At 46.0% G+C, this 24307-nt stretch overlaps 2 protein-coding genes across 2 annotated transcripts in view; one reads left to right on the top strand and one right to left on the bottom strand.

Moving 5' to 3' along the window:
- Window positions 1-95: 95 nt before the first annotated feature.
- The window catches only part of TTC9 (tetratricopeptide repeat domain 9), a 28969-nt gene continuing 4757 nt past the window's right edge, over window positions 96-24307 (bottom strand). The window contains exons 2-3 of the mRNA XM_075151962.1: window positions 6278-6460; window positions 96-1238 (exon numbers count right to left, since the gene is read on the bottom strand). Of these exons, the coding sequence (XP_075008063.1) occupies window positions 1159-1238; window positions 6278-6460 (263 nt within the window). The 3' untranslated portion in view covers window positions 96-1158. The remainder of the gene's footprint in view (window positions 1239-6277; window positions 6461-24307) is intronic.
- Window positions 3875-24307, top strand: part of ADAM20 (ADAM metallopeptidase domain 20) — a 65995-nt gene continuing 45562 nt past the window's right edge. Inside the window, exon 1 of the mRNA XM_075151953.1 lies at window positions 3875-3885. The gene's annotated coding sequence lies outside the window, so the exon portion shown is untranslated. The remainder of the gene's footprint in view (window positions 3886-24307) is intronic.

Genomic DNA, 24307 nt, shown 5'->3' with positions numbered 1-24307 from the left:
GCTCCAAAGCTGTTGGCCCTGCCCTGTTTGTCAGCACCATGTTCTCCTACAAAAGAAAAAACAGGACACAGGAAGCACCAACACAAGGTGGGAGAATCAAGACCTCGATCCAATGTACTAATAATACTTAGCACTGTACAGCACTGTACTGTTACTTACAAACATTAACTAATACATCCTCACAACACCCCTGCGAGGTAGGGAAGTATGATTATCCCCAGTGTACAGATGGGGAAACCGAGGCACAGAGAGGCTAAGTGACTTGCCCAAGATCACACAGCAAGGCATTGGCAGAGCCAAGATAAGAATGGAGACGTCCCTTGTTCCCCACCCCATGCTGCGCCCCGCTAGACAATGTTGCCTGTCTGGACTTGGGGAACCCAAGAGGTCCCTTCGAAAAGCAATGCCTGGACTTGTTGCCTATTAATAATTTTTATTTGCCTTTAATGAATTATTTCACAGTTTTTCCCTCACACTGTACACCATGCTTTCACAGTCCGTTCAGCGTTCTGTGGTAGCCCACAGCCTTCTCCTCCGGCACCGGGACAGCTCTGCGGGGGGTTCGTAGGGTGCTCTGTGCTTTCGTTAAGAGGATGTTTAGAAACAGTTTTCACTGGCATTAGACTGGGAGCGCGTGAGCTCTCACTGGAGACCGATAACACACACTGGAGAAGCAGGCAGAGGGAACTGATGGTAAAAAGGCATTGCTATCCCCTGTGAAACGACCAGCGGCTCTCTTGGTTTCTTAGCTCTTCCAAGCTCCAGCGAACACTCAGAGCAGAAACTGTTTGTCTCCAACTTGCCTGGTCAGGAAGTCGTTGTTCTGGGGGTTGCTTCCCTAAGAGTAATAGGCAGTCAGCTCAGGACCAGAAAGGTCCCCCAGCATTGCCTACTCCAGATGTGTGACACTGTCTTGGAACAAGGCTGGCTGTAGCCATTGTGCTCTCCTGCCACGGGGAAGGGGTATTACCACGGTTGGCAAGCAGCCATATCCAGCGTCTAAGTCTCTTTTTTTCAAAACTGGGATTCAATGAAGAGCAAGGGAGAGTGGATGGATGAGGAGATGAGGATGAGGCAGAGCAAACAGGAAAATCCACCAAATGGGCTTCTAGAAGGAAATGTTCCCCCTTGGGCACTTCAGCTGAAGCAGCTTCATTTTCACACGGCTTCTTTCTCTCTCTGGGAACATCTGCTGAGCTTCATCTCTGTCAGCTGGATATATCGTATGACATTGGTATCTGCAGGGAAAGAGCACACACATACACGTACGGTGGTTACAACCCCCTGTGAAAGACAGACATACTTGGTGCATCACCTCGGGAACAATGTGGCTCCAGTGCTGCCTGCAGGAACAGCATCAGCTGGAAGGGGCTCTGAACCAAACCCTGCTGCTTTGGTTTTGGAGAACCTGGTCTGATTTGTGCTCACCGACCCTGTTGCACACGATCTTGCCTCAGCTAGTTTTTACCTTGTCTCTGATTACTCTTGGTCAGCACAGTTGAATTCACACAGTTGAAACTATCCAGGTCATCCCTGCCTGTTCTCGTGGCACGGCACCTCCGTTGGCTTCCCTTCCCTCAGTGCCTGCATGCAAGCCCCTAAAGACACCCTGCGTAGTTATGCTCTGCCTTTTCGCCCTCCTGTCCCTTTTACAGCCTATTTCACTCTTTTTTTTCTTTCCAATATGAGTTGAATTGGGAAGAGCATCCTTCACATTCTCTTTGTACCCTTGCTTTCCTTAAATTTCATATTTGGAAGTCCTTCCACCATGACAATATATCTGCATGATTATCATATGTGGTACGCTGCATACTGCCTTGTCAATCCCTCCTCATGAAGTTCCTAGGGGCAGGGAACCACCGCTTCACCCCTGTAGAGAGCTGTGAGATCCCAGTACTGTGCAGGTGGTAAGCTGCACCCCCTTTTTCCTTCCAGTATTTCGGTGCATCAACACAGCACACAGAACATCCGAGTTTTGTTTTACCTCCTGGCCCCAGCCGTGAGGGAACCTGTTCACCCTGAAGCACCGGTTGATCTCAACAAGTACGTATCTCCAGACAGACCTCGTGATTCTGCAGTCATGGTCAGTCCTTTCTCAAATCGTGTTGATTTACTATCACGAGGGTGACGTCCCACACACATGGCACCCACGTAGTGGCAAAACGCATGCAGTATCAGAAGCCACCGAGCAAAAAAATAGCCACTTTCACTTATGTATCGATTGAAAAATGGTCCTTTGCTCACAACCTTACTCAGCCAGCCAACCAGGGCCAGCTTAGTCCATTTAGGTTATTAGATCCTCAGAAATCAACCTGAAGCGCACTGCAGTCCACAGAGAGTGGACGTGTCTCCTCCTCATCCAAACAGTGATGTGCCCCACACCAGGTAGGGAAATGAGAAGTGCTTGAGCTTTCAGAGAGATGAGCAAATTACTGGTAACACAGCCAGCACTAGCAAGTGTGGGTATTGCACCCACCAAAGCAGTTGTGGGGTGCAAAGTTTCCTTTAAACACGAGAAGGGGACATCTCTGTTGCGCCCTCAGCCGGAGTTGAGACAGCAGGAGCCGGATCGCTTTCCCCTCACCCGGAGCTCCCCACTAACACGCCATGGGGTAGCAGTGGGCTGTGGCAATGCTGTTGTGAATTCTCAAGCTGTCCCTGGTGAGGTGGGTCTCCCTACCGAGTCCAGCTGCATCATCCTAGTCAGTCCGGAGGGTGGGATTCAGGGATTAAGTTACTTGCCCCATTTGGGGCACTTAATGAGCCAAGAAGCTCTGCTGTTGCTTGTGTTAGACAAGGTGCACCAGCATCCTGGGCTGTTCATCCATTAGCACTTCACAGCAGCCCAGCAAATTTTAAAGCAGCTTTTTTCAAAACAGAATTGGTTTTAGTTGTGCAGCCTCCCAGGGTGAAGCAATTCAGTTGAGGGGGTTAGCCCTGAATTTTAGGCCTCAAATAAAAGCAGTGCAGGTGGCAGGCAGGTGCCTGCGCCCCACTGCCATCTCTCTGCTCTGCCTGGGTCCGCGTCCCTGCTGCGGAGGTTCACGCTCTCAACGTCTACCCGGTGCGGGCGGCAAGTGGTAACTGCGTGGGCACGTTAGGAAATCACACCTGCCCGGGCCTGCCGGGACCCACGCCTGGCGGAGGGGGCGGAGGGGGGTTCGGTGCGTAATTGGGCAATGAAAGGTGCCGGCTCCCTTCGGCTGGCGGCGCGGCAGCGAGTGCCGATAGCACAACTGCGCTCACCTGGGAGATTGCCACACGCCTGGGAAGCCCGGGCAAAATCAGGTGTCGCCTGATAAGAGGGCGGGAGATACTCCCATTGCCAGTGAGTTATAAATCTCCTGGGCAGGTTCTAGCATGTTTTGCTTCTTTTTTGAGGGTTACTATTTTACCAAAGAGAAATAATGCGAGCAGCACTGTTTACAGAAGTGGAGCCCTGTCTTTGTCAAGTCTTTTCCATCAAACAGCATTGCACCATACTAGCTCTGCCTGCAGAAGTATTTCAAAGCTCAATGTAAATGTTAATGAAGAGAAGACCCTCATCTCTCAGTGAGGAAGAAGTCGACCCCTTCTGCTGATGTGGGAGTAAGAGGTGAGGACAACTCAGGTGACTGGTCAGACCCATACAAAGAGATGCTGGCAAAGCTGCAATGGGAACATCTCCTGTGTCCTTGGGCAGAGTGGCCTCCTCTCATTTTAAAGGTCATTTCTGCTTCTCCCTGTAGTTTCAGAGCCCACTTGCTTATCCGCTGTGCAGACAGCGCGGCCTGGGTTTTGTTCCCAGGACTTCCGAGTCGCAGGCGTTCAGGAAGGCAGCTCCTGAGCTCAGCCGCGAGCCCGCTCCACGCAGCGTGGGACATCTGGCTTGTAGGGGCAGTCTGCGTGATGTCCGAACGTCAGCCTCCAGCGCAGGGCCAGCAGAGACTAACCGTGGGTGTTTGCTATTACCAGGTCACCTGCTGGTCCGGTCTCAATCCCAGTCAGTACCTACCTCGACGATCTAGCCCCACCAGTGGGAAGGAGCCGAACAAGGCTTGAAGGTAAGGTGCATGTTTGGTTGCCCATGCTGCACCAGCCTCTGGACACAGAGTTCATATATGCTTTGCACAACTTACTTAACAGCGGCTTCCCTCTCCCTTGGTAAGGAGGGTTATACAATTCTCTTGTGTTATTTCCATCTGCTTTTGTGATTTTTGTTTGGAGGTAGTATAAGAAATCAGGCCAGACCTAAGCCTCACCCTTGACAGGCAGTAAATAGCCATAAGGGATTTGCTGTGCTGACAGCCCTTTAGAACAATAAAACCCTTTGCTAGTTAATTCCTCTTTACCATTTAAAATCTTCCCCACCAAAGAGAGTAATTGCCAATGATTTGTGCCAAAACCATTCCTTATTAGAAAAAAAAAGAACACAGAGAACATGACTGTAATAATAACCAAGTGTTTCCACCAGTGAGCCTAGTGAAACCTCAGATAAAGGAAAACAAATCCCATTTTGCAGATGGAGACACTGAAAGTGGAGTTACTCACTGATTCCAGGTCACATAATGGTTCTTGATAGTGCTACCTGATTCCTACTGCTGTGTTTTAACAGCCGCCTCCTTTCTTACTGTATGTATTCGTGTCTTTCCCCCTGAATACCCTTTGAGTTTTCCATAATCATAAATAAAACAGCGGAACAATGGCCTTGAATGGTCTAACAATAACAGGGAGGAGTTTCTGATGCAGAGCTGAAGGCCAGAACTGTTTTTTGTATACATTAAGGGCCTTTGGGGACGCTTTCTGGTGTGTTTTTGCAGCAAGCTGTGGTATTTGAAGCTGTTGCTGTTGTATAAATCAGTGTTTATTTCAAGAAGCAATGAGAGATACCAAATAAATTGTATCACTGGCGGGGGTGGGGAGCACAGAAATACATATTTAAAAAATGGAAGCAAAGTGGTTCAGCTAAAAGGACTTTTTCACACCTGAGCCTAGTCAGAACCTCAAGGTTAGGATAACTTCTGATTTTCCACAGTCTATTTTTTCCCTTGCAGAGGCTTCTCCATTTCCTGGTTCTGGCAAGGGCTGAAAGCAGAAGGGCACGCTGTAAACGAAAATAGGCTAAACTGAGCTTTTAAGCGCATTTGCTCAGGGAGTGTGGGGTGCACAGCTGTGCTGTCAGACTGCCCGGAGCCCATGGCCAAGCGCGGCAGATGGGACCAGGCACCCTTACGGGAGGTGGAAGAGGAAGGAGATCCCAGCACACCCCGAAGCGCACCCTCCCTGGTGCTTCTCCAGGGCACAGCCACCGCAGGAGCCCTGCGGGGCCAGTGCCTGTGGGGCACCAGCCCCAGCCAGCTCAGCCTCCCTTGCCTCCCCTAGTTCAATGAACATCAGCTCCACCGTGCTCTGCCAGCGCCCAGGCTCACTCCTGTTCCCAGTTCTCACTCTTCCCTCTCAGGTTTGGGTGGAAGAGCGGCCCTGTGGGGTTTTCTTTGCACATGGCTTCCATTTTGCTTTCTTGTGCTCCTTAAATTTTTCTTTGAATATTAGAAAATTCTTTTATTTTAACAGAAATGGTTTAAACAATAGTATGGTTTTCTCTCCCTATTAGGCAGTCCTTTGAAAAATAAAAGCACCATCTCTGCATTGTGGCCTTCTACCCACCTTCCGAAGTTGGACAGGTTAGCATAAAGGTGGTTGCTCTGGCAAGGCCAAGTTGTTTGAATATGTAATTTCTTTGCTGTCCCAAAATGAATTGTTGGGTTTTGACACATGGATGACAGATACTTGGCTGATTTCGTGGCAAAAGTTGAAGCATCCTTGATGAGTGTTTTATGAGTAAATGTCTGTCTCTTTGATCAAATTAAAATACTAACCTTTTACCGAGCTGGTGGAAGGCATGGCTAGTGGGGATTACAAGTAGTGTCCTGACTTTGCTAAGGGGAAAAAAACTTGTTCTCAGAGTCAGAAAATGTAATGGTCGGGATACATTCTTCCCCATCCTGCTTCCTTCTTCAAAAATCAACTAGGGAGGGAAAGAGAGGCAGGATGTCCTCCGCACAGATGGCATTCCAGCAATACTGTTCTCTTCCAGGTTGTGCCGCAGCCTCGGCAGCGGTTAATCTTTGGGCACTGCAACCTTGCTGCACTACGAGAGAGTGCTTGAAGGGGAGTACGGCTAAGGGTACCGTGAGTCATGCTCATCCCGGTGGAAATCAATGCAATCCAGTCAGGGACAGACTAAGTCTCGTGAAAAGAAATGCAAAAGCGCTCAACGTCCCCGCTCCCCCCATACCTGTCGGCTGGCGGGATCTGGCCTCTTTCAGGTAGTAGAGGGCCTTGTTGAAGTCACCCAGGTGGTAAAACGCCACTCCCGATCGATAGAGCGCCTTGAAGTTCTCGCCTTCTTTCTGAAGCACCTTGAGGCAGTACTCCTTGACTCGCTCATAATTCACCAGCTCGGCCTGGAGCAGGCAGGCTGCAGGGGACGGGGACGGGGCGGGGGAGACAGACAGACAGACAGGAGAACGTTAGTGCCGTATTTCTCCCTGCTCCTGCAATCTGCACGGGGGAAGAGAGCAGCTTAGGTGAGGGAAATGACTCAGACCTGTGATTCAGAAAGGGTGCAGTCATACGGATTGTTTGCCAAACTCGATTGTTTGCAATTTAAATACCAACGCTTCTATTTTCGGCATTGCAAAGTGAAGGGATTGTGTTTGCTCCAGGGGGCCGGGGGGAGAGAGCGAGAACGTAAACATCCCTCCGCAGAGCGGGAACGCCATACGGTCTCGTGGCAGCGACTGGCTTCGTTTGTAGTAAAATCGCTCCTCAGACTGAGGGCTGGAGCTCAGGAAAGGACAAAAAGGCAGTCAAGTTATCTAACAAGGGAAAAAGGGACTAAATTGGATCAAATTTTGTATTATGGCTTAATAGAAGGCTGTTCAATTTACAAATAATATGTAGTTGCCTTTTATCCAGGAGGTCCTGTATGGAGTTTTGCTATAGGAAACACCAAGGGGCTCTGCTCTGCTGGAATGCGCTGCTAGCAAACCAGCGGCACCTGGAGCTGCAGTACTGGGAACAAACGTGCTGGGCTGTGCGCTTTCTGCAAAGTATTGCAAGGCAAGTTCATCCCGAGAGGTCAGTTCTGCTGGCTTCCTAAAGGAAAAGGTAAACACAGTGAAGAAACAGCAGGCTGAGGACTCTGTGCTGAAGGACAACTGTGCATAAATCTCAAGGAGCTGAAGAAAATCCCTATAGTGAGTTTCCCACAACTAGGAGTGAAGTAAAGAGGAAAGGGGGAGATCCCTGAGGCACGTTTACAGCCCTGTTTGTGGCTTACTGCAGTGCTTACTCTGGTGGGCTAAACTTCATTAGCATTTTGGGCATTAGGAATGGTTTGGGGAACACTGACAAGAATAGGACATGGTGCAGTCGCAGTCTTTGGGGAAATGAAGAAAGTTGTGCTGTCCACAAGCCCACCCGGTGCTGCAACCCGAGGCAGCTTTGGGAATGACAGGATTTGGGGAAGGGGAAAGGAAGGCAGGATGCCGCTGCAAGGATCAGTTCAGAGGCTGGCAGTGTCAAGTGCCAGGGCATGGAGAGAAATTTCCCATGGCAGGTGGTGTTACTCAGCGTGTCTCTGGCAAGGAGGAGACTCACTGCTCCTGGAAATCCAAGTTGTCACAGTTCAGGTGTCGCCAATGAACAGCCAGACTTCATTTTTTGCATGGTAACTGCAGCCTACAGCTGAGAGGGTATGATGCTGGGTCAGGAATATGATAGGGTTCTTGCTCCCCTTCCCCTGCACCCCTAAAGTAAGCCCTGTACCCTCTCTGTATCTCACTTTACATTTCATGAGCAGGAGGTTGGCTAGATTCCTTCCAATCTAAATTAATCTGAGTCTATGATCAGTTAACACGGACAGCATATGGTCCTAACCCAAGTACACGTTTAAAGCTTAAATAGCTAATTGGGAACAATCATACACAGGCTTTAACCAGTAGAGAATTGATGGTACAGATGTGTTAAGCAAGGTACAGATGTGTTGAGCAAGGACTGCAGAACTAGCCCCACTGCTGGTATGTTTGGTGGAGCGACGCAGTAATTACTAATGAGAGCTTTGTCCCATTTGCTTTAATGATGGACTCTCAATATATTTTAACAGCTCCTGCCATTGAAGTGCATAGGTATTTCAAAGGCATCTTGTTGCTCTCTATTTGATTGCCAGTTAAAAACCAGATATGTTTCTAAAAGCTTAGTAACATTTTCTTATCCAGAATTTGTCCCTTCCTATTTGTCAAACATTGATTTTTCTCACTCTGTTTCTAATGGAGCTTGAAATGACTGTGCCTTGTTTTCCTTTATTTTTCAAAGTGATTAAAAAGATGGCTCTGTAAACTTACTGCTGGCTTCACAGCCCTGGAAATGGGATTGCATTGTTTATCTGCTGACCGGTAGCACGTACAGCAGTGGCAGTAGCTTCCTGCATGCTGCCAACCTGATCCAGCCTTTCACGTTCTGTGAAACTGCCTTTCAGAGCAACTAGGGAGGGTGGATTTCAGTCTCTGTTCACCTACTACTTGGTATTTCCAGTTAGAGTCATAGAAATGAGTCTGTGAAAAATGACAGGCAGTCTATTCATGTATATTAACTCAGTAATTCCATATCGGACTTGCTTCATGGATTGCTTTAAAAGAAAAGAAAAAGTCTCCCACGTCCTGCTAATTCATAAACCCAAATGGGCTTCCAGATACCCAGCTGGGTTCTCTCTGTGACTCACGCTCACAGTAAAGATTCTGCAGGGCATCCCCACTAACCGTGCACGCGGCAGAGGGAAGTCAGTACCACGTGGCTAGCAGGAGAGGCGCGTGTTTATCGGAACAGAGCGAGCAGATGGATGTGCAGGAAACAGTTCTGCTGGAAGAGTTGGCCATTTGGGGAGCCAGCGCTGGAGATGAACCTGGAGGGAGTATCTCCCTTGTAAATATTGAGAGGTGCGTGCTTTCAGTTCTTAGTGAACTGAAATGATCTGAATGGATTTGGGATTCAACGCAAATATTGAGACCGTTAGTAACTCGGCTTTCAGAAATGGAAGAGACGTGGAATCCTTGTACTTCCTACCTAATTCAGTCAGGAGAGAACTGTTTTGAAAACATGTTGCTTTCCCAAACAGACATGTGCATCTCTGGCCGGGAGTGTTTGTTTACCACATCAAACACCTCATCACCCTCCTTCTCGCTTCATAATAGGCCCCCCGTGAATCCTCCTGAGGAACAGGGCTTGCTCAAAGAGACTGTATCGAGAGGTTTATCCAGCTCCTCCTCCTCCTGCTCTCTCGAAACCGAATGGGCTTGATCCCGCACAGCACCATCTCTAGCAGCTCTTTGGCGATTAGAAGGTTTGCAGATGCAAACCTATAGTCACCCATTCCCTGCAGTCTCGTTGTCATTGTAATACAGCATCCGCTGGCTACATCTCTCCAGCTCGGAATGTAGGGTGTCCTGCTTCCCCGCAGCGTGCGACCGTTATCCATCATACTTGGTTATCATTCTCAGTTTGGCAGCTGATTTATTGTGGCAGCTTAAGCAATAAGTAACTCCTAATTTTTAAATCCTTGTATGTCAGATGGTGATGAAGAGTCCCTGACTGCTGTAAAATAAGCCGTTTTGAAACTAGTGGGTGAAATGTGCTATGGGGAGGGGGAGAAGGTTAATGCTATTAGCTCCAACGGAGGGGCCCTGTCCATCACACTTCCCAACTGACTGTTGATGTTTAAGCAAGGAAGTAGGAAGTTTGGCTGTTTTTCCTTCATAAGAGGAGTGTTAAGCCTAGATTTCTAAGTTTTAATTTATGGACTCAATCTATGCCAGCCAGTTCCATGAGTTGCAACAATTTGAGAGGTGCAGTACAGATCTGGTACCGGTAGATAACTGTACTGTTAGAGCTAATTTGTGTGGCCCTGCTCGGCACAAGGTTAGGCTAAACAAAGATTAAAGCACCTGTAGAGCCAAAATACATCTACACCTCTAACCTTTACCAGTAGCTGTAGTTAGCAATGGTGGGAAGTTGTAACTAAAATCCTGGCAGTTAAGGGTTTTGGATTCTACTTTATTGCACCCTGAATTAATTTTAAATTCCAGAGTATCTTTCAGGAAGATATCTACGCTTGACAGGTGCCAGTGAGGAAGGATCCATGACAGCCCTATTCTCCCAAAGGTTAATTACTTTCATTGTTTAAGAAATGTCACTACGTTTCTATACTGGTATTTTGTTTAGCTGCAATTACTAGCCACTGGTGCAATTACTAGCCACACCTTGCTACCCTGAAAACCTTGTGTTTGCGTGTTGCATTGTTACTCTGAGACTCTGATTAAGTCACTCCTTCATCTTCTCTTTACCAGCCTGCGTAAAGAAGTGCCTGGAGTCTCTTACTAAAAAAACCCCGTATTTTTCAGCTTTCCTCACTTGTATAGCTGTTCTCAGAGCTGTTCTCTGAGCTGTTCTCTCAAAATGAAGTTCAACTGAAAGAGCTGTCAGTTAGCATCTTACCAGAGAAACTCTTCGGTGTGAGTACCTCTGCAGGTTATGCAAATACCTCAGTTTGGCCCGAACTTTCGGCTTCTAATTTTGGCTGAGCTAAGAACTAAGTCTGGAAGTAGGTTTTAACATGGAAATTTTGAAGAACAATATCAAGAGCCTTGCCCACCTGGCAATTTTCACCAAAGGGTAAATCTGCACGCCAGAACAATCCTCCAGACACAGTTTATACCAGCGGCTGAATTCCCGCTGTAGGCAAGGCTCAAGACCTATTCGTGTTACAGAACACTTAAGAGTGAGCCAAATTACTGTGCAAACAACATTAGCATATCCCTACCCCGTGGCGTGTTCCTTGGGCTCAGCACATTGTGTTACTCATAACAGGAATTCCATTTGCTGTTGTTCTGGGAGATGAAAATGCCCTTGCCCTACACAAATATCTTGGGTTGCAAGTTTACATTTCACAAACTCCTGTCTTGTTTATGGTTCGCTATCACCCAGGTAAGCTGGTAGCGCTGCCTATTTTTAAGATTGACTTGTGCCTTCCACCATAGGAGAGAGTCAGCTGCTTATAACTTTGTTGGTCTTTTAAGTTTTTGGACTAAAATATTCCACGTGCAATGTCTGCCTTTGATGTCTGCTTTTGGAAAATGTCAGCCAAGACTGTTCAGGTATTTTTGAAAAATGAGCTAAGGAAACATACCTTATTTCTCCCTTGTTAAAGATCTCTGGTCACTGTCTCACTGTCTCTTCGGATTTGTCTCATGCCCTCTCATCGTTTGGCTTTGCAAACTGAAATCTGGCAGATATCATTTGTGTCAAGCAGGTGCCTTCTGTTATCCCTGGGGTAATCTATAGCTGGCCAACTGATAACCTTCTGAAAATAAAACCACCATAGTACTGCGTATAATACCCAATAGAGATGTCTTAGAATTTGGTACCCAAATCCACTGAATATTTGGTCCACCCTGGGCACAATCCAATCTAGGAAAAAGCGGGGTTTTGTAAACTTAGAGAGCAAGAAAATTCTCTTATTGGCTCACTGGCCACAGGAAGAAAGAAGAGCAGAAAGTGGAAACCAAGCAGAGAGGGGTTATCTTAGTTAGGACAGAAAGGCGGGGAGGCAGATGTTCGCAAGGGGAGGAGACCGGGGCTGAAACACACATGGGGACAGGGGCACAGAACTGCTGGGGTGGTGAAAGGGGTGTACGAGTAGGGAGTTGAGGTCTACTGAGGAGGCAAAGTCTGGGGAAAGGAGTGGAGTTCAGAGTTTGGGACAAGGTGCTAAGGACACAGAGGCACAGTGCAGCTAGCCTGAGGAGCATTTACAGCAGTGAGACCCAAGCAGAGGAAACCAGCCTCCCTAGGCGTGCACGAGAGCAGCTCCCCTAGCAGATACCCACTCCTCTGGCACTTAACCACAATCACATTCCTGCTCTGAATCATCTTTTTCTCTGCTGAGGATACTCACCAAGGGATACTAACCCGCAACGCTTCAAGCTAGCCCTTGCAAATATTCCCTGGAGACTGGAGCGGGTGTCCTGGGCAAGAGCTAACAGTAAGTCATGTGGCTGAACCACTCTCGTATACCCATGCAAAAGGGTCTGAATCCAAGTGACCTTTGCTTTCCACCCCTCAGACTGAAAATCTAGGGGATGTTAGGTTTGCCTTCCAAAAACGTGTTGGTGCATTTGGCCCACTTTCACTGAGGAGTTTACCGCGAGGTGGGCAAGGCTAACGAGACTGTTCCAGACAACCAATGGTTTAAAAAAACCAAACAGCCTGTATTGATTTGTTTGGTTGCAAGGCAGAGAGAAGTAGCTAAACCCATTAGTGCTTAAACCTGAAGTGGATATTCCCTTTTTACTGTATTTGTTCTTGATTCTACCACTGGAGTTTAACAGCCTATGTGGATTATTACTCCTTAGTAAGTGCTAGGTACTCCAACCTCAATGTGTATTTCACAAAGTGACAGTGTCATTCCCAGAATCAACCACAATTAAATTCTGCAAAATACTTTGCTTTCTGATATGATCTCGCCCTAAGTATAGCAGCTAGCAGCTCGCTTAAAATCTGTTTAAATCACGGGAAGATGGTGCATATTCTTGCTCTGGTTCTATTTTGGAAAACACATGATTGAGGCTTTGATATAACTGCTTCAGGATTTTATTCAGACATTTGATTAAGACCTTTATATATCATTGAACAGGCTTTGTTCTCGCATCTCTTTAAGAGTTGAAATAATAGGGCAGACTAGGAGGGTCTCATACTGCTGTTGCTTCAGAAGGCTTGGCATCCTTCATGGCGATACTCTTCCTCAGAAAAGAGAAAACATGATAGCGATAAGTTTTGATTTAAGTGTTTGGGAAGAAAAATTATTGGGATATAACAAAAAAACAGGAGGAAAAAAAAAGGGAAATGTTTGTCTTGGAACAGACGGTGATCTTCTAACCATGCCACTAAAGGATGTATCGCTAATCTCTGCGTGCTGCAGTCTCTGTAAATGGTGTTTACAACACGCACATGGAGCTTATGGTGTCCACTGGAGGAATTACAGGGAATAGCATTAGGACATGACATTGAAAATTTCAGCCATATGTTAGTAATTTAAATTGTAATTAACTTCTAAAATGAATCAGGTTTCATAAGATGACGCTAAAAATGTAAAGGGTTATCTTAGAATAAAAGTCACCTTGACTTGAACTACTGTAATTTTAACGTACAGCATAAAAAGATCTGGACCACTGGAATGCTTATCCAAATTTCTCTGAAGTTGAAGTTATTGATCCTGAGTGTGCAGATCGCACAGTTACGTGTGGATGGCACAGCCCAATTTTTAACCTATGTTTTAAGCTGTGTTAAATTTTCAATCGGGATTGGCACTAAAAGGAGCCATATAACACGCGGGAATGTGAGAAGCCTACACCGAGGGAACAGAGCAGAGGTGGTTAAGCATCCATATCTGCACTGAGCTCCATGCATGCTGTGCCTTTCAAGAATGCAACCCAGCATTCCTCAAAAGAGGATGTTTAAAGCATTTTTTTTCCAGACAAATGCTACATGCAGTTTCACTACAAGGCTGAGACACTAATTAGGATCTGCAGTTTCCAAACAATCTCTTCCATGAAATATTTCTCTTCTTTCTCTATAGTCCAAGCTTGCAAACAAAGAGGATTTTCTGGCTTCTCATCAATAAAAAGCTAATTATAGGCAGCTTGGTAACGTCTGGCAATAATCTGATCAGCTGACTCCCAGTTCCCGGACAACCTTAATGGGATGAAAAGGGAATATCAGAATGACAGTACAACTTTCCAGCCGGTGGCTCTCATTTATTCCTCTCCAGGTACCAAAAAGGCCTAACTATGCCCGTATGTTTCTGCTTGTGGGGAAACGTGTGGAAAATTAAAATCCAAACTGTATGACAGGTTGTCTCTCTCTGTAGGGAGGGATTAATGCTAAATGAGGTGTGGATCCACAAATGTTTGGAGAGCCCAAAGAGAGCCACCTCTTCCAAGCCGCCTTCCCCTTCTTCCCATCCTGCCTTCTTGGCCATGCCTTCCTCCCAATACGCAGCACGGTCTCCTTCTGTTCTCTGCTGCTCTTGCATCCTTCGTACCTCTTCCAGAAGAAAGACCCTGACCTCACAGTTCCAATTAGTTTTTCTAGGAGAGAGAGCCAGTAGTAGCGACTGAAGTGTGCTGATGCTTCCACCATCATGCACGTTAAGAGGCATCTAGCAGTTCTCAAAGGAGCTGCTGAGCCTGCGTGACAGGCGTTTTGTGGCTGGCAGCCCACCCTAGGACTCTGCCTATTGCCATCCCTTGGAGTGCCCAGGGCTGATAACAAGGACATAAGTAACGGCTAATGTGAGCTGTCAGAACAAATCAGTTTAACTTCAGTCTGCGATAGGGTGATCAATCTTGAAGATAGAGAAGAAACAGTAAATGTTACATATCTTGGCTTTTACACTAGCCAAATGACAAATTCTAGTGACATTTTCTTAAGCAAATTGAAGGAGAACAGTCTAAATTAATAGACTTAACTCTGTTAACAAAGTGAAAGACAATATTAAGTAGGGTTCTGCACTGATCTGTCCCAGGCCCCATGGTATTTGGTATTGTCAATAAAGACCTCAATGACAGACTGCAGACTGCCTCGTCAATTTGCAGATAACACCAAGATATGAGGAGCTGGCGGATGTTGGAAGACGGGTAGAATTCCAAAGGATCCCCACAAACTGGTGGTGTCCTGATAAAAATAGGGTGCAATTCAACAGGGGCAAGTGAAAGGTCCTACAAATAAGCAGGAAAAAAAAACAACAACGCTGTGTAAGTAAGGCAGGGGAACAGTTTGTTGGAGAGCAATTCTGCTGAGAACGATCTGGGGAGTGAAGTGGATCACCAGCTAAAGTCAACAAGGCTATACCGTTGATGAAGAAAATGCACACCAGCGTGTATGAAAAGAAGCAGTTTGCAAGACATGTGAGAGTACTGTGTCTCGTTCTGGATGCCAATCTTGAAAGAAAATGTGGATGTAATCCACAGGAGGACCCTGACAATAACAAGTGGTCCAGAGAAGACAGAATATAAGCCCTCAAGAAGACTGTGAGGGAAGATAGGCTAAGAGTGTTCAAACATGTAAAAAAACCCCAAAAAAACCCAAAAAACCAACCAAACAAAAAAACCCAAAAAACCCTATAATGCAAAGAAGGGTATAACCAGGATACAATCTGTTCTTCTTGTACCCAGGAACTAAGAAGAGGGCTTACATTTCAGCTAGGAGGAACTTTCTAGCAGTGAAGAGACTGCTTGGGGAAGTTGTGAAGGATCCTAGCTTTGGAAGTGTTTAAGAACAGCTTAAGCAAATGTTACTGATATGTCTTATCTGTACCCGTGTACCACGCATGGGTACGGATAGAAGACTCTTGAATTGCTGCAGTCCCATTATTGATTGCCCTGTTAACACTCAAGAGCATGAACGGTCCTCAGTTCTCCTTGACGGCTGCCATTTAGTGCTAATTCCTATCAGAAGGTCCTGTTGGAGGATGTCAGAGCAACATCCTAGCCAGATGTGAATATGTAAGCACTTAAGAGCAGGCATGAATGACTTCTGCCTTTGCTTTGTGTTTTATGTTCCCATATTTCAGACTTTTTTAATTTTCAAGAGCGCAGTTCTTTAGAAGTGTTCATTATTTCTAAATGATTCTTAAGCTACTTTAAGGGAAGTTTGTGGTGATTTATGCTTCTTTTTGTCACAAATCCAGTGATATAATGCAGTTTTCCTTCAAAGGGCCAAAGCTTTGAGAAGCAAGGAATTCCAGCAAACTTTTCATCTGATCCTCATAGCTTCTGTTTTGAAAGAGTATTTTGACCTACCAGTTCCTGTAGTTAGTGGTCCTTCAAATCAAAACCAGAGGCTTACTGAAAATTCTTAGCTATGGTAATACTAAAGAAGTAGTTAAAACCTAGATGTCAAGCAAACAAGAATTATTTTCTGAAGCCAAAATCTGCCCCCAGTTGTGTACCAGCAAATCTTTATTCTACCAAAATAAAGAGCTTAAGGTGGAGATGATCTTCATATCGCATCTTCTAATCTTCGTGCCTTTGATTTTCCCAGCCAGGAGAGGTAGGAGCAAAGTCCTAGCAAAGCACTGGTAGAGCAAGAGCTTCGGTCAGCTTTAACTACTAGATCGTTTTGATTCTATAATATCCATAAATACTAGCTCCTGGGCAGCCACATTAGAAGAGATGGAAGTCCCTTCTGTTTGTTTTTGCCAAGGCTGTTATTGTTGATCTGCCAGGTTAAATCCCCTGGAGGTTTCCTCCTCTCTGACTTTGTATTTATTTAGTAATCTCTGACCTGTCTTTATCTTTTAAAATCAGTACTCATCTGGTCCAGTCAATATGACTTTAGATATGTTTGGCCTTCAGATCTACTGTTCCCGTTGCTGTTTATTCCACCGCTCCGTCCTTGCTGGATTTTTTTGTTCACCTTGGGTTGCTTTACTCTCTCACTGTGGCACCTTCTCTACATTGTACCCTTTCCTCCTCTGGCCTCCTGTTGCTGTTGACACCCGCTGGAAGAATCTGGTCTCTTGCATCATTTTCACAAGGGAAAAGTACATAGAATTTTACCAGAGAACAGCAACATCAGATGGTGACAACCATCTGGTAAGTGCCTGGAGTTCAACAGCAGTCCAATTCTAACAAGTGCTATCAAATATTTTATGATTCTTACCAGAGTATATTACATAGTGAAATTAAGGTCTTAATGGAATGATGTTTTTTTTTAAAACCCATCTGAGGCAAGGAGGGGATTTCTGTAAGCAGGGAGACGCTTTGGAGGAAGAGATGGACTTCAAGCTGCCTTCTCTACTGAAGGGTAAAGCAGCCTTTGCTCATAGTGGTCCAAGCGACTGACAGCAGCACTGTGACAGGCAGCGGGAACAGCCTCAGGGCTCTCAAATGAAGTCACTGACAGTTGTGCATACCACGATTGCCTCAAGCCTGGCTTACCACAGCATGTTCAATTTGGGACGAAAGCCCTGTACCACAGCCGGGGCAGGACGACGTGGTGCGTAAGACCCGTGTGCTGTGCCGGGGGGGCTCACAGCTCACCTCCCAGGGCACGTGAAGGAGCTGGCAATTGCCGAGTCCGCAGAGGGTGGAGAGCAGGCTGTCTCTGGGGCCACCTCCTCGTGTATTCATGCATGTATAATTGATAGGGACTGAAACGCTTTTCATTTTTCCTTGAACTCGCCCTAGCTGAAAAGACTCATCTGGCAAGATGGAGAGGTCAAACGGGAAGGAACATTTCCTTCATTAAAATAATAACCCATTCATTTGTTTTATCCAGGTCCAGTGTAGCCCAAAGCCTTTCCATTTTAATGATGTTTTGAAACAGTGAGAAACCTGTATGGCCTCCGCGGGAGGGATGGAGAGGAGAACAACTGACAGAATCAAAGAGGCAGAGGATGCCCGAGTCAACTGTTTTCTAACTAACTGCAGAGAGAGAGAGGTATAAAACAAAGCTCTTGAAACCTTATTTTCCATAAAAATGCACCAAAACTTACACAGAAGAGTGGTTTGTCAGCAACAGAGCCAACCAACCCTGGCTGCGTCAGGCTGTGTCACCTGGCTGAGCTTTGATAGATGATGTGAAGTGAGCTTAAGCATCACCCTTTCGTGTAGTTGGGCCTCTGGTGTCCTTGCCTCTTCCCTGCTCTCCATTTATACCGTGTAAACTTAGTACCATTGAGATATCTGTCCCCCCACCAAATCTAGCTGGCCAAGAGGTTTGAAAGTCATTGAGAGGGGGGGACTGACAGGCAGACCACAGAAAACATACTTGCTTATCACTCATTTCCAGGAAATCAGGCTGAAAACGGATAAACTACAGACCAGAGGGATCTTTCAGTACATTATTTGCTTGAGAAAGTCAGGGTTTGAACTATGCAGGAGCATCTAAACCAGCCCTCTAATGTCTTCTCTTTAATACAAACTGTGGCAAAGCGCTTCAGGTAAAGATCTCAGATCGTTCCCAAACCCTTCATAAACCACGTCTGTGCGACGCATTGCTGGCAGCGGAGGAAGGAGGGAGGAGCGTGTGTCTGATTTGGAGCACGTGGAGAGTGACTTCCACCCCAAGTAGGGAGCTTGTTTTCAGGCACCAGGAACACCCAAATCATTGTGCTGGATCAGGCCAGGAATACAATTCTCTCTCTTGACTGTGCCTTTTCCGTTAAGCTAGGGAAGATGAAGATACAGTATAAGAATTATGTGGTGGCTAAAGAAGCTGAAATGGGTTCTGCTGATGAGCATATTGGTCTGTAAATAGAGATGACTAGTAGAATAACTCAGGAATTAGTTTCAGAATTGAGCTTGTTTAATGTTTTTGTTAATGCCCCTGATGGAAAAGTAGAGTGCCCTACTGACAGTGCGAAGTTGGAAGGTACTGTTAGAAGAGGTGAGGACCACAGTGTCATATAAAAGAACTACATGACCTGGTGGACAGCAGTAAATTTATTTGGGATGGAAGTCGGTAATATAAAATTTAAGACCATGTTCTTTGGGACTAGTAGGAATTTCTGGTAGTATTTGTGAGCTCATGAGCTGGAAACAACCAAAGAGGAAAAGGATGTGAATATGCTAGCTGATCACAGGATGACTGAGTCATTTACGTGACATGGCCGTGGACAGGGAAATGAAAATCTCAGAGAAGTTTATTCATAAATCCAAACCAGTTAGCAGTGGTTTTCAACCATGAAAATGTAGTATTTGCTTTACAGGTTTTATCCTATCTAATACAGCAGTGAATATTCTGATGAGTTGTATGTCTAAGCCTTCTTTTCTAACCTTATTAGGTTCTTTAACTCCATGATACCTTCTGGCACTCTACTCCAAGTTAATCAGCCCTGGGTTTTAAAAATTATTTTGTATTTATCAATTAATTTAATATACCCCCCCACCCTATAAGCAAAGCTCCTGAGCTACCTCAGTTTGAGCTCCATCACAGTAGTTAGAGAATAAAGGAAAATGAATACATTTTCTTTGTACTTCCATTATAGGTGAGGATACTGCTCTGGTTTCCTTGCAGCTTGAATGCACTACCGCGTCTTAAGCAATTAATCACTGCAAAGCATTTAAGGGGATAGTAATCTAGGATCTGAATTATGCTAGTATTAAAAAAATATGGTGACTAAAGGAGTTGAGGCTTAACTTTGCACCACACTCTTTGATGAGAGAATCATTGCTACAGACATGGGGCAGAGATTCTGATTTGATTCTTTTTGAAGCACTAGATAAGAAAAAAGGTGCCTTTGCAGAGCAAAGGCTAGGGCTGACTTATGATGGTTTTCCAGAGCATCGTAACAGACTCCTCCTCTCATCGTTCTGCTTCTGCAAGATCAACTGCGTGGGGTGATGGCCTCCCCGGGCAGCTCCTCTTCAGGAAAGGCTACGGCCATTCCATGGGGCCGTTTATTCTCCAAAAGAATGGATGAAACATAAATCTTTCTGCTCTCTTCCTCTCTGGGAGCAGGAGTGTAGCAGAGGAATGCAGATTCTCACAGCTTCTTCCCTGTAGTTGGTTGAAAGATCCTTCTTTATATCACAAAGATGCTTTTATATCAGGGTGAATTTATGGATTAGATGGTGACTGTAGGGATAGCACAGCACACCGGAGGTAGATGTTTATGAGTCACATCAGCCCAGGAATAGCCAAAGGAACCACTAAAGGTCTGACATAAATTTTCAAGTCCCAGACACTTCCTCTGCTTTTAATTTGCTTCCAGGAGTAAATTTCCTCTCCCACACGCTACACTGGGGAATGTGCAGGGCCAAGATACCCCACTGCTTGTTTTGAATTCTCCCCTCCATCTGCCTCAGATAGCAGTAAACAGCTCTGCTGCCTGGAGTCAAGAGCTCAGTCTTTCAAGTTGGAGAAGACCTCAGATAAGCAGCATCCAACGGGGCTGAGCTGAAATCAGTCTTTGCGTGTTAGGCTAAGCCTTACAGATGCATCAGAGGGGTAGCATATTTCCACCACGGCCTCATTAGGTTCTACCAAGAGGGCCCTGAACCCTCTTGCTTTACAGAATAAGGTGACTTACAGCAAGGTAGATAGATACCTCACTTGAGTTTCCTCAAGCAGGAAATGAGCCGTTTAGATGTCCCTGATGTGGGCAGGCCAGAGTAACACCAGAGGCGTGAAAACTGACAGTTGTAATCAGGGCATCACAGGAGCTTTGGAATCAAAATTTGAGGAACACTAGTTTGGTGGCTCTTTGCTGGCTGACCCAACTGCTCCTTTCCAGCAGCTCCCAGGCAAGTAGATCGATGGCTAGATTAGCAGAGTTTTGCTGCCTGCCACTCTTGATAGGAAAGGAGTTGCAGTTGCCATCGATGCAGAACAATCTACATGACAGCCCCCTAAACTGGCAGCAAGTAAATGCAATGGGCAGTGCTCCTGCTAAAGAAAGGAAGGGAATACTGAGCAGTGGCTAGAAAAGTGTTTGCTTTAGTAGGGCAGGGATTTGACTTGTCAAGTGTGGATGTACTGGAGAAGGAAAAATGCTGTAGCCTTGCAGGACACCGATTGTTGGTTGCATCCTGAAAGGCTTATGCAGCAGCCTAAGGTTCTCTCCACCCAGGGCCATGTGCAGAGTCACAGTTCCTGCCTCGTTGATGGTACATATGAGTGAAAAGGACTCAGATGTCGTGATAAAGTCAGGAGCTTGGGACACAGGACTTGTCAGGCAATTCTGGGTTTTTTGGCAAACAGATCCACAACTGCTACAGTTGCAAACAGCACAGAGCTGCTGACTCCTGTTGGGAGGCTGTTGCAGAACCATTCTGGGGTAGTGATTTACACTAAAGCCTAGGGCTTTAAAGATGAGGACATGCTGCTGTGACAGGCAAAGTTGTGATCATGGCTACGTAGGATAAGCATGTGTTAAAATTCATGCCCCTGATCAGAAGAGTTGGAAATCTATAAAGGTGAATGACAAGGGGTGTGAAGATACGGAATAGTCACATGCTTGCACATGTACACACTGACTTAGGTGTCACAGCAGAGATGGGCCTTGAGGAGAGCCAGGAAGGGAGAGAAGGTCCAGCCTGAATTAATACACCGCAGGCAAAATCACTCAAAGGAACTGGGCGCACCAAGGTGCTGTGGGGTAGAGTATGAGAACAAAGGGGATGAGAGGACCTCACTGGCAGAACAGAGATGGGGGAAGCCTGGAAAGGGACAACACTCTGGGAGGTCAAAAAGTCTGACATGGCTGCACTGCAACTGGGAGAGTGGGTAGAGGAATTCAAAGGGGGAAAGGCACGGGCTGTGTAAGCACCCCGAGTCCTGAGCTGAGAAACGTGATGGGAGAACTGGGTACACAGGACAAAGCCAAGGAGAAGCAGATGGTGCTATCCAGCCTATGAGCCTCAGGGTGATGGTGTGTCAAGAATTTTGGAGAGTGGGGAGAACGGAGTGGATTTTGAAGTAAAGATCATGACATTAGCTATTGCCTATGGGTAGTAACAGATGAGCTCTGGCACGTCAAGCTATGGCAGCTAAAGATCATTGCTCCCAGCTGTCGCTTCTGCCATGGGTTATCACAGAGAGAAAATGTGACTGTGCCTAATTCATTTCCGTGAATTGTCTTAGTATTGTCTCTAGCAGTGTCCTAAACTCCGAACAGCTATCCTGAGACAGACTTTCTACTCCAACCCCACCTTCAATGGCTGCCAATGCCTAGGCAAGCATATAAGAACAGGGCAAGCTACAGTGTCCTACCACCACCTCCCAGCCTCGCACAAGTGCGTGCGCCCCAGCTGAAGCCACCTTCAGCAATTCCAGCAAAGCTTCCAGAAACCGCACTGACTCTACAACCTTTGTTAAAGAGAACAGAATAGTAACGCTCCACGCTACCACAAGAAGATTCACCTGCATTCATCGATCAATGTCCTAAGCTTACTGTTTCCCATCCAAGATGCAGTGCAGAATGAACAAAAGGAGACAGATTCCTGAGCAGCCATTAGTAACAACTTTCTAGTTAATGATAGTTAATATTGACTCTTTTTCAAAGCATTTTTAACTCTCAGTATTAGTCACTGGTATGGTCGCCTGAGTAAGCTGAAAACAAGATTAATAAACAGTTCTCTTCCTTCTATATCAGTTTCTCATTCATGAAGTGAAAGAACAAAGAAGAAAATAAATAGCCAGTAAATTTTCTCAAAACTTCATTATGTATTTTCTCCCTTTCTTCATTTTGTTTCCTCAGTTTCATAGTCCTTTGTATGTTATTTTCTGTGAGGTGGCACAATGTCAAGAAGAAACTGGGACCTGGCAACATTCAGACCTCCCTGTTTGTTTATACTGTTTACTTTTACTGTTCCTTTCCTCACAGCAACCTCTTTTATCAGATGCGCAGTAGATCTCATCCTAAAATCCCAATGTGAAAACTTGTGACGACCCTCCATTCTTGGAGCATGAGTTGCACTGCTCAGAGGACACTGATGAGGAACTGGGGATGTGCTGCTGAACTGATAAGCAGTTCTAGGAGAAAGGCTGGAGAAAGAGATTTGGAGTTGGGTTAGAAATTTCTGGGTCTGAACCTAAGTGAACAGGAGGAAGAGAAGGATGCTCCCTCCACCTGCTGAACCATGCAGAGGTGGCCCAGCTCCCAGAAAAGGAGGTAACCATGGAGCTCATGGGTGTATTTAGCAATAGACTGGGAACCAGCTTTGATTTTGACGCTAGGTTTTATTGAACCAGCTGAACCATTTTCAGCACAGCACTGATGGAAACCTGTGGAGGTATAAGAGGCTGTGACTCATTGTGGGACTTTTGCTGGAGGAAACTCCAGGACAGCATTTCAGAAGAGGATGGAGTAAAGCTGACAGGACGTGCTACTACAGAACTCTTAGAAAACATACCAGTGTCCTCAAGGTGGAGAACAACCAGTACTCTTTAGGTAAACAAATTAACCATCACTCTGTTCTTGAGGAAGCTTTTTGTTTTTTGGCATCTCCTGCTTCACCTCCCATGGTAAGTGGTAGCTAGGCTTGGACGGATCTCAGCTCACCAAGACTGCAGCTCCTCGGGGCAGTCTGGCAAGGGGCTCTATACCTTCCCAATACTCTCTGTTTCAGGCAAATGGTGACAAGGTCAGGTGGGACAGGCTTCTCTTCATGCAAAGGGAATTAAACATGTGGTAGAAGTGGCTGCAAAAAAACTCCACCAGAGGCTCAAGTTTTGGAAAGGCTTGGGAAGAATAGTGACATATATAGAGGAAAATGCATCTCCTGCCTCAGGAAGAGAGATGCTGTCAGACATGTATCACTTAAACCAAGTTTGGAGGCAGCTTGCTATCCTTTCTCTTGCTCCCTCCCGCCCCTCCCAGCATCTGGATGTATTTCCATCCCATCCTCTCAATGCACAAGAAACTCCTCCCTGAACAGGGAGAAATTTGTCCTCCAAAATAAAAGGGAATAGGTAAATACAGAGTATTTGTAAAGAGTAATTCATGACAGTGGCTTCAAATCCCATTTCTTTTTTAAATACGTGTCACGGTTTGGGCCTATCACTAAAAAACCACACATGGTCATCTCTGTTTATTCTCTGCTGCAATTGCACCTACTTGGCGCAGTAATTGCATCAGGCCTGTAAAACAAGATATTCCCATGCGCTCTGCCTGGACAGACGTATCTAAACCAAGAGTGTCGGGAAACTCCCACCGCAATCAGTGAAAGTGCAGACCACATCCCGCTCTGTTTGCTGCCGTCTCTCTTTCCCATTGCATGGCATCCTTACGGAGGGTGGTTTTTGTTGATGCAGCACATAAAAAAAGCTTCACATCAAGGAACAATCCAAGACTGCTTTAACACCCACAGCACCATGTGCCCTGCTAGAGTCTGTACTTGTTAACGGCTATATACCGGGATGGGATTTTAGCAGAGACTCCTCATGAGGAGTCCTAGTGGGTGGTCAGTGGAGACAAGTTTTACCAGCTTTCCTCATGTTTAGTTATATTTTTACTTGGATTAAGTATTGTAAGTATTTTTACTTGGATTTCTCAGTGGGACTACTCACCAACATCTGTGCAACTGGTGATGGCGGGGAGCAGCACCCACACCCTGGTCTGGAGCCCGAGGGGTTCCTAGGCTGCTGGAAGAACCACGTTTTGTGGGACTGTTGCTATGACCTTCGCGTAGTCAGGAATGGTACCAGTGCACGTTTCTGCCAGTGTAGGAGGCCAAACCTCATCATCCAGGCTGAGGCGTATCTT

The sequence above is a fragment of the Calonectris borealis genome, chromosome 5 (genome assembly GCF_964195595.1).
Source record: "Calonectris borealis chromosome 5, bCalBor7.hap1.2, whole genome shotgun sequence".
In the NCBI taxonomy this organism is placed as follows: domain Eukaryota; kingdom Metazoa; phylum Chordata; class Aves; order Procellariiformes; family Procellariidae; genus Calonectris; species Calonectris borealis.
The sequence above is the reverse complement of the archived record's forward strand: the minus strand, read 5'-3'. Positions and strand labels throughout refer to the sequence as shown.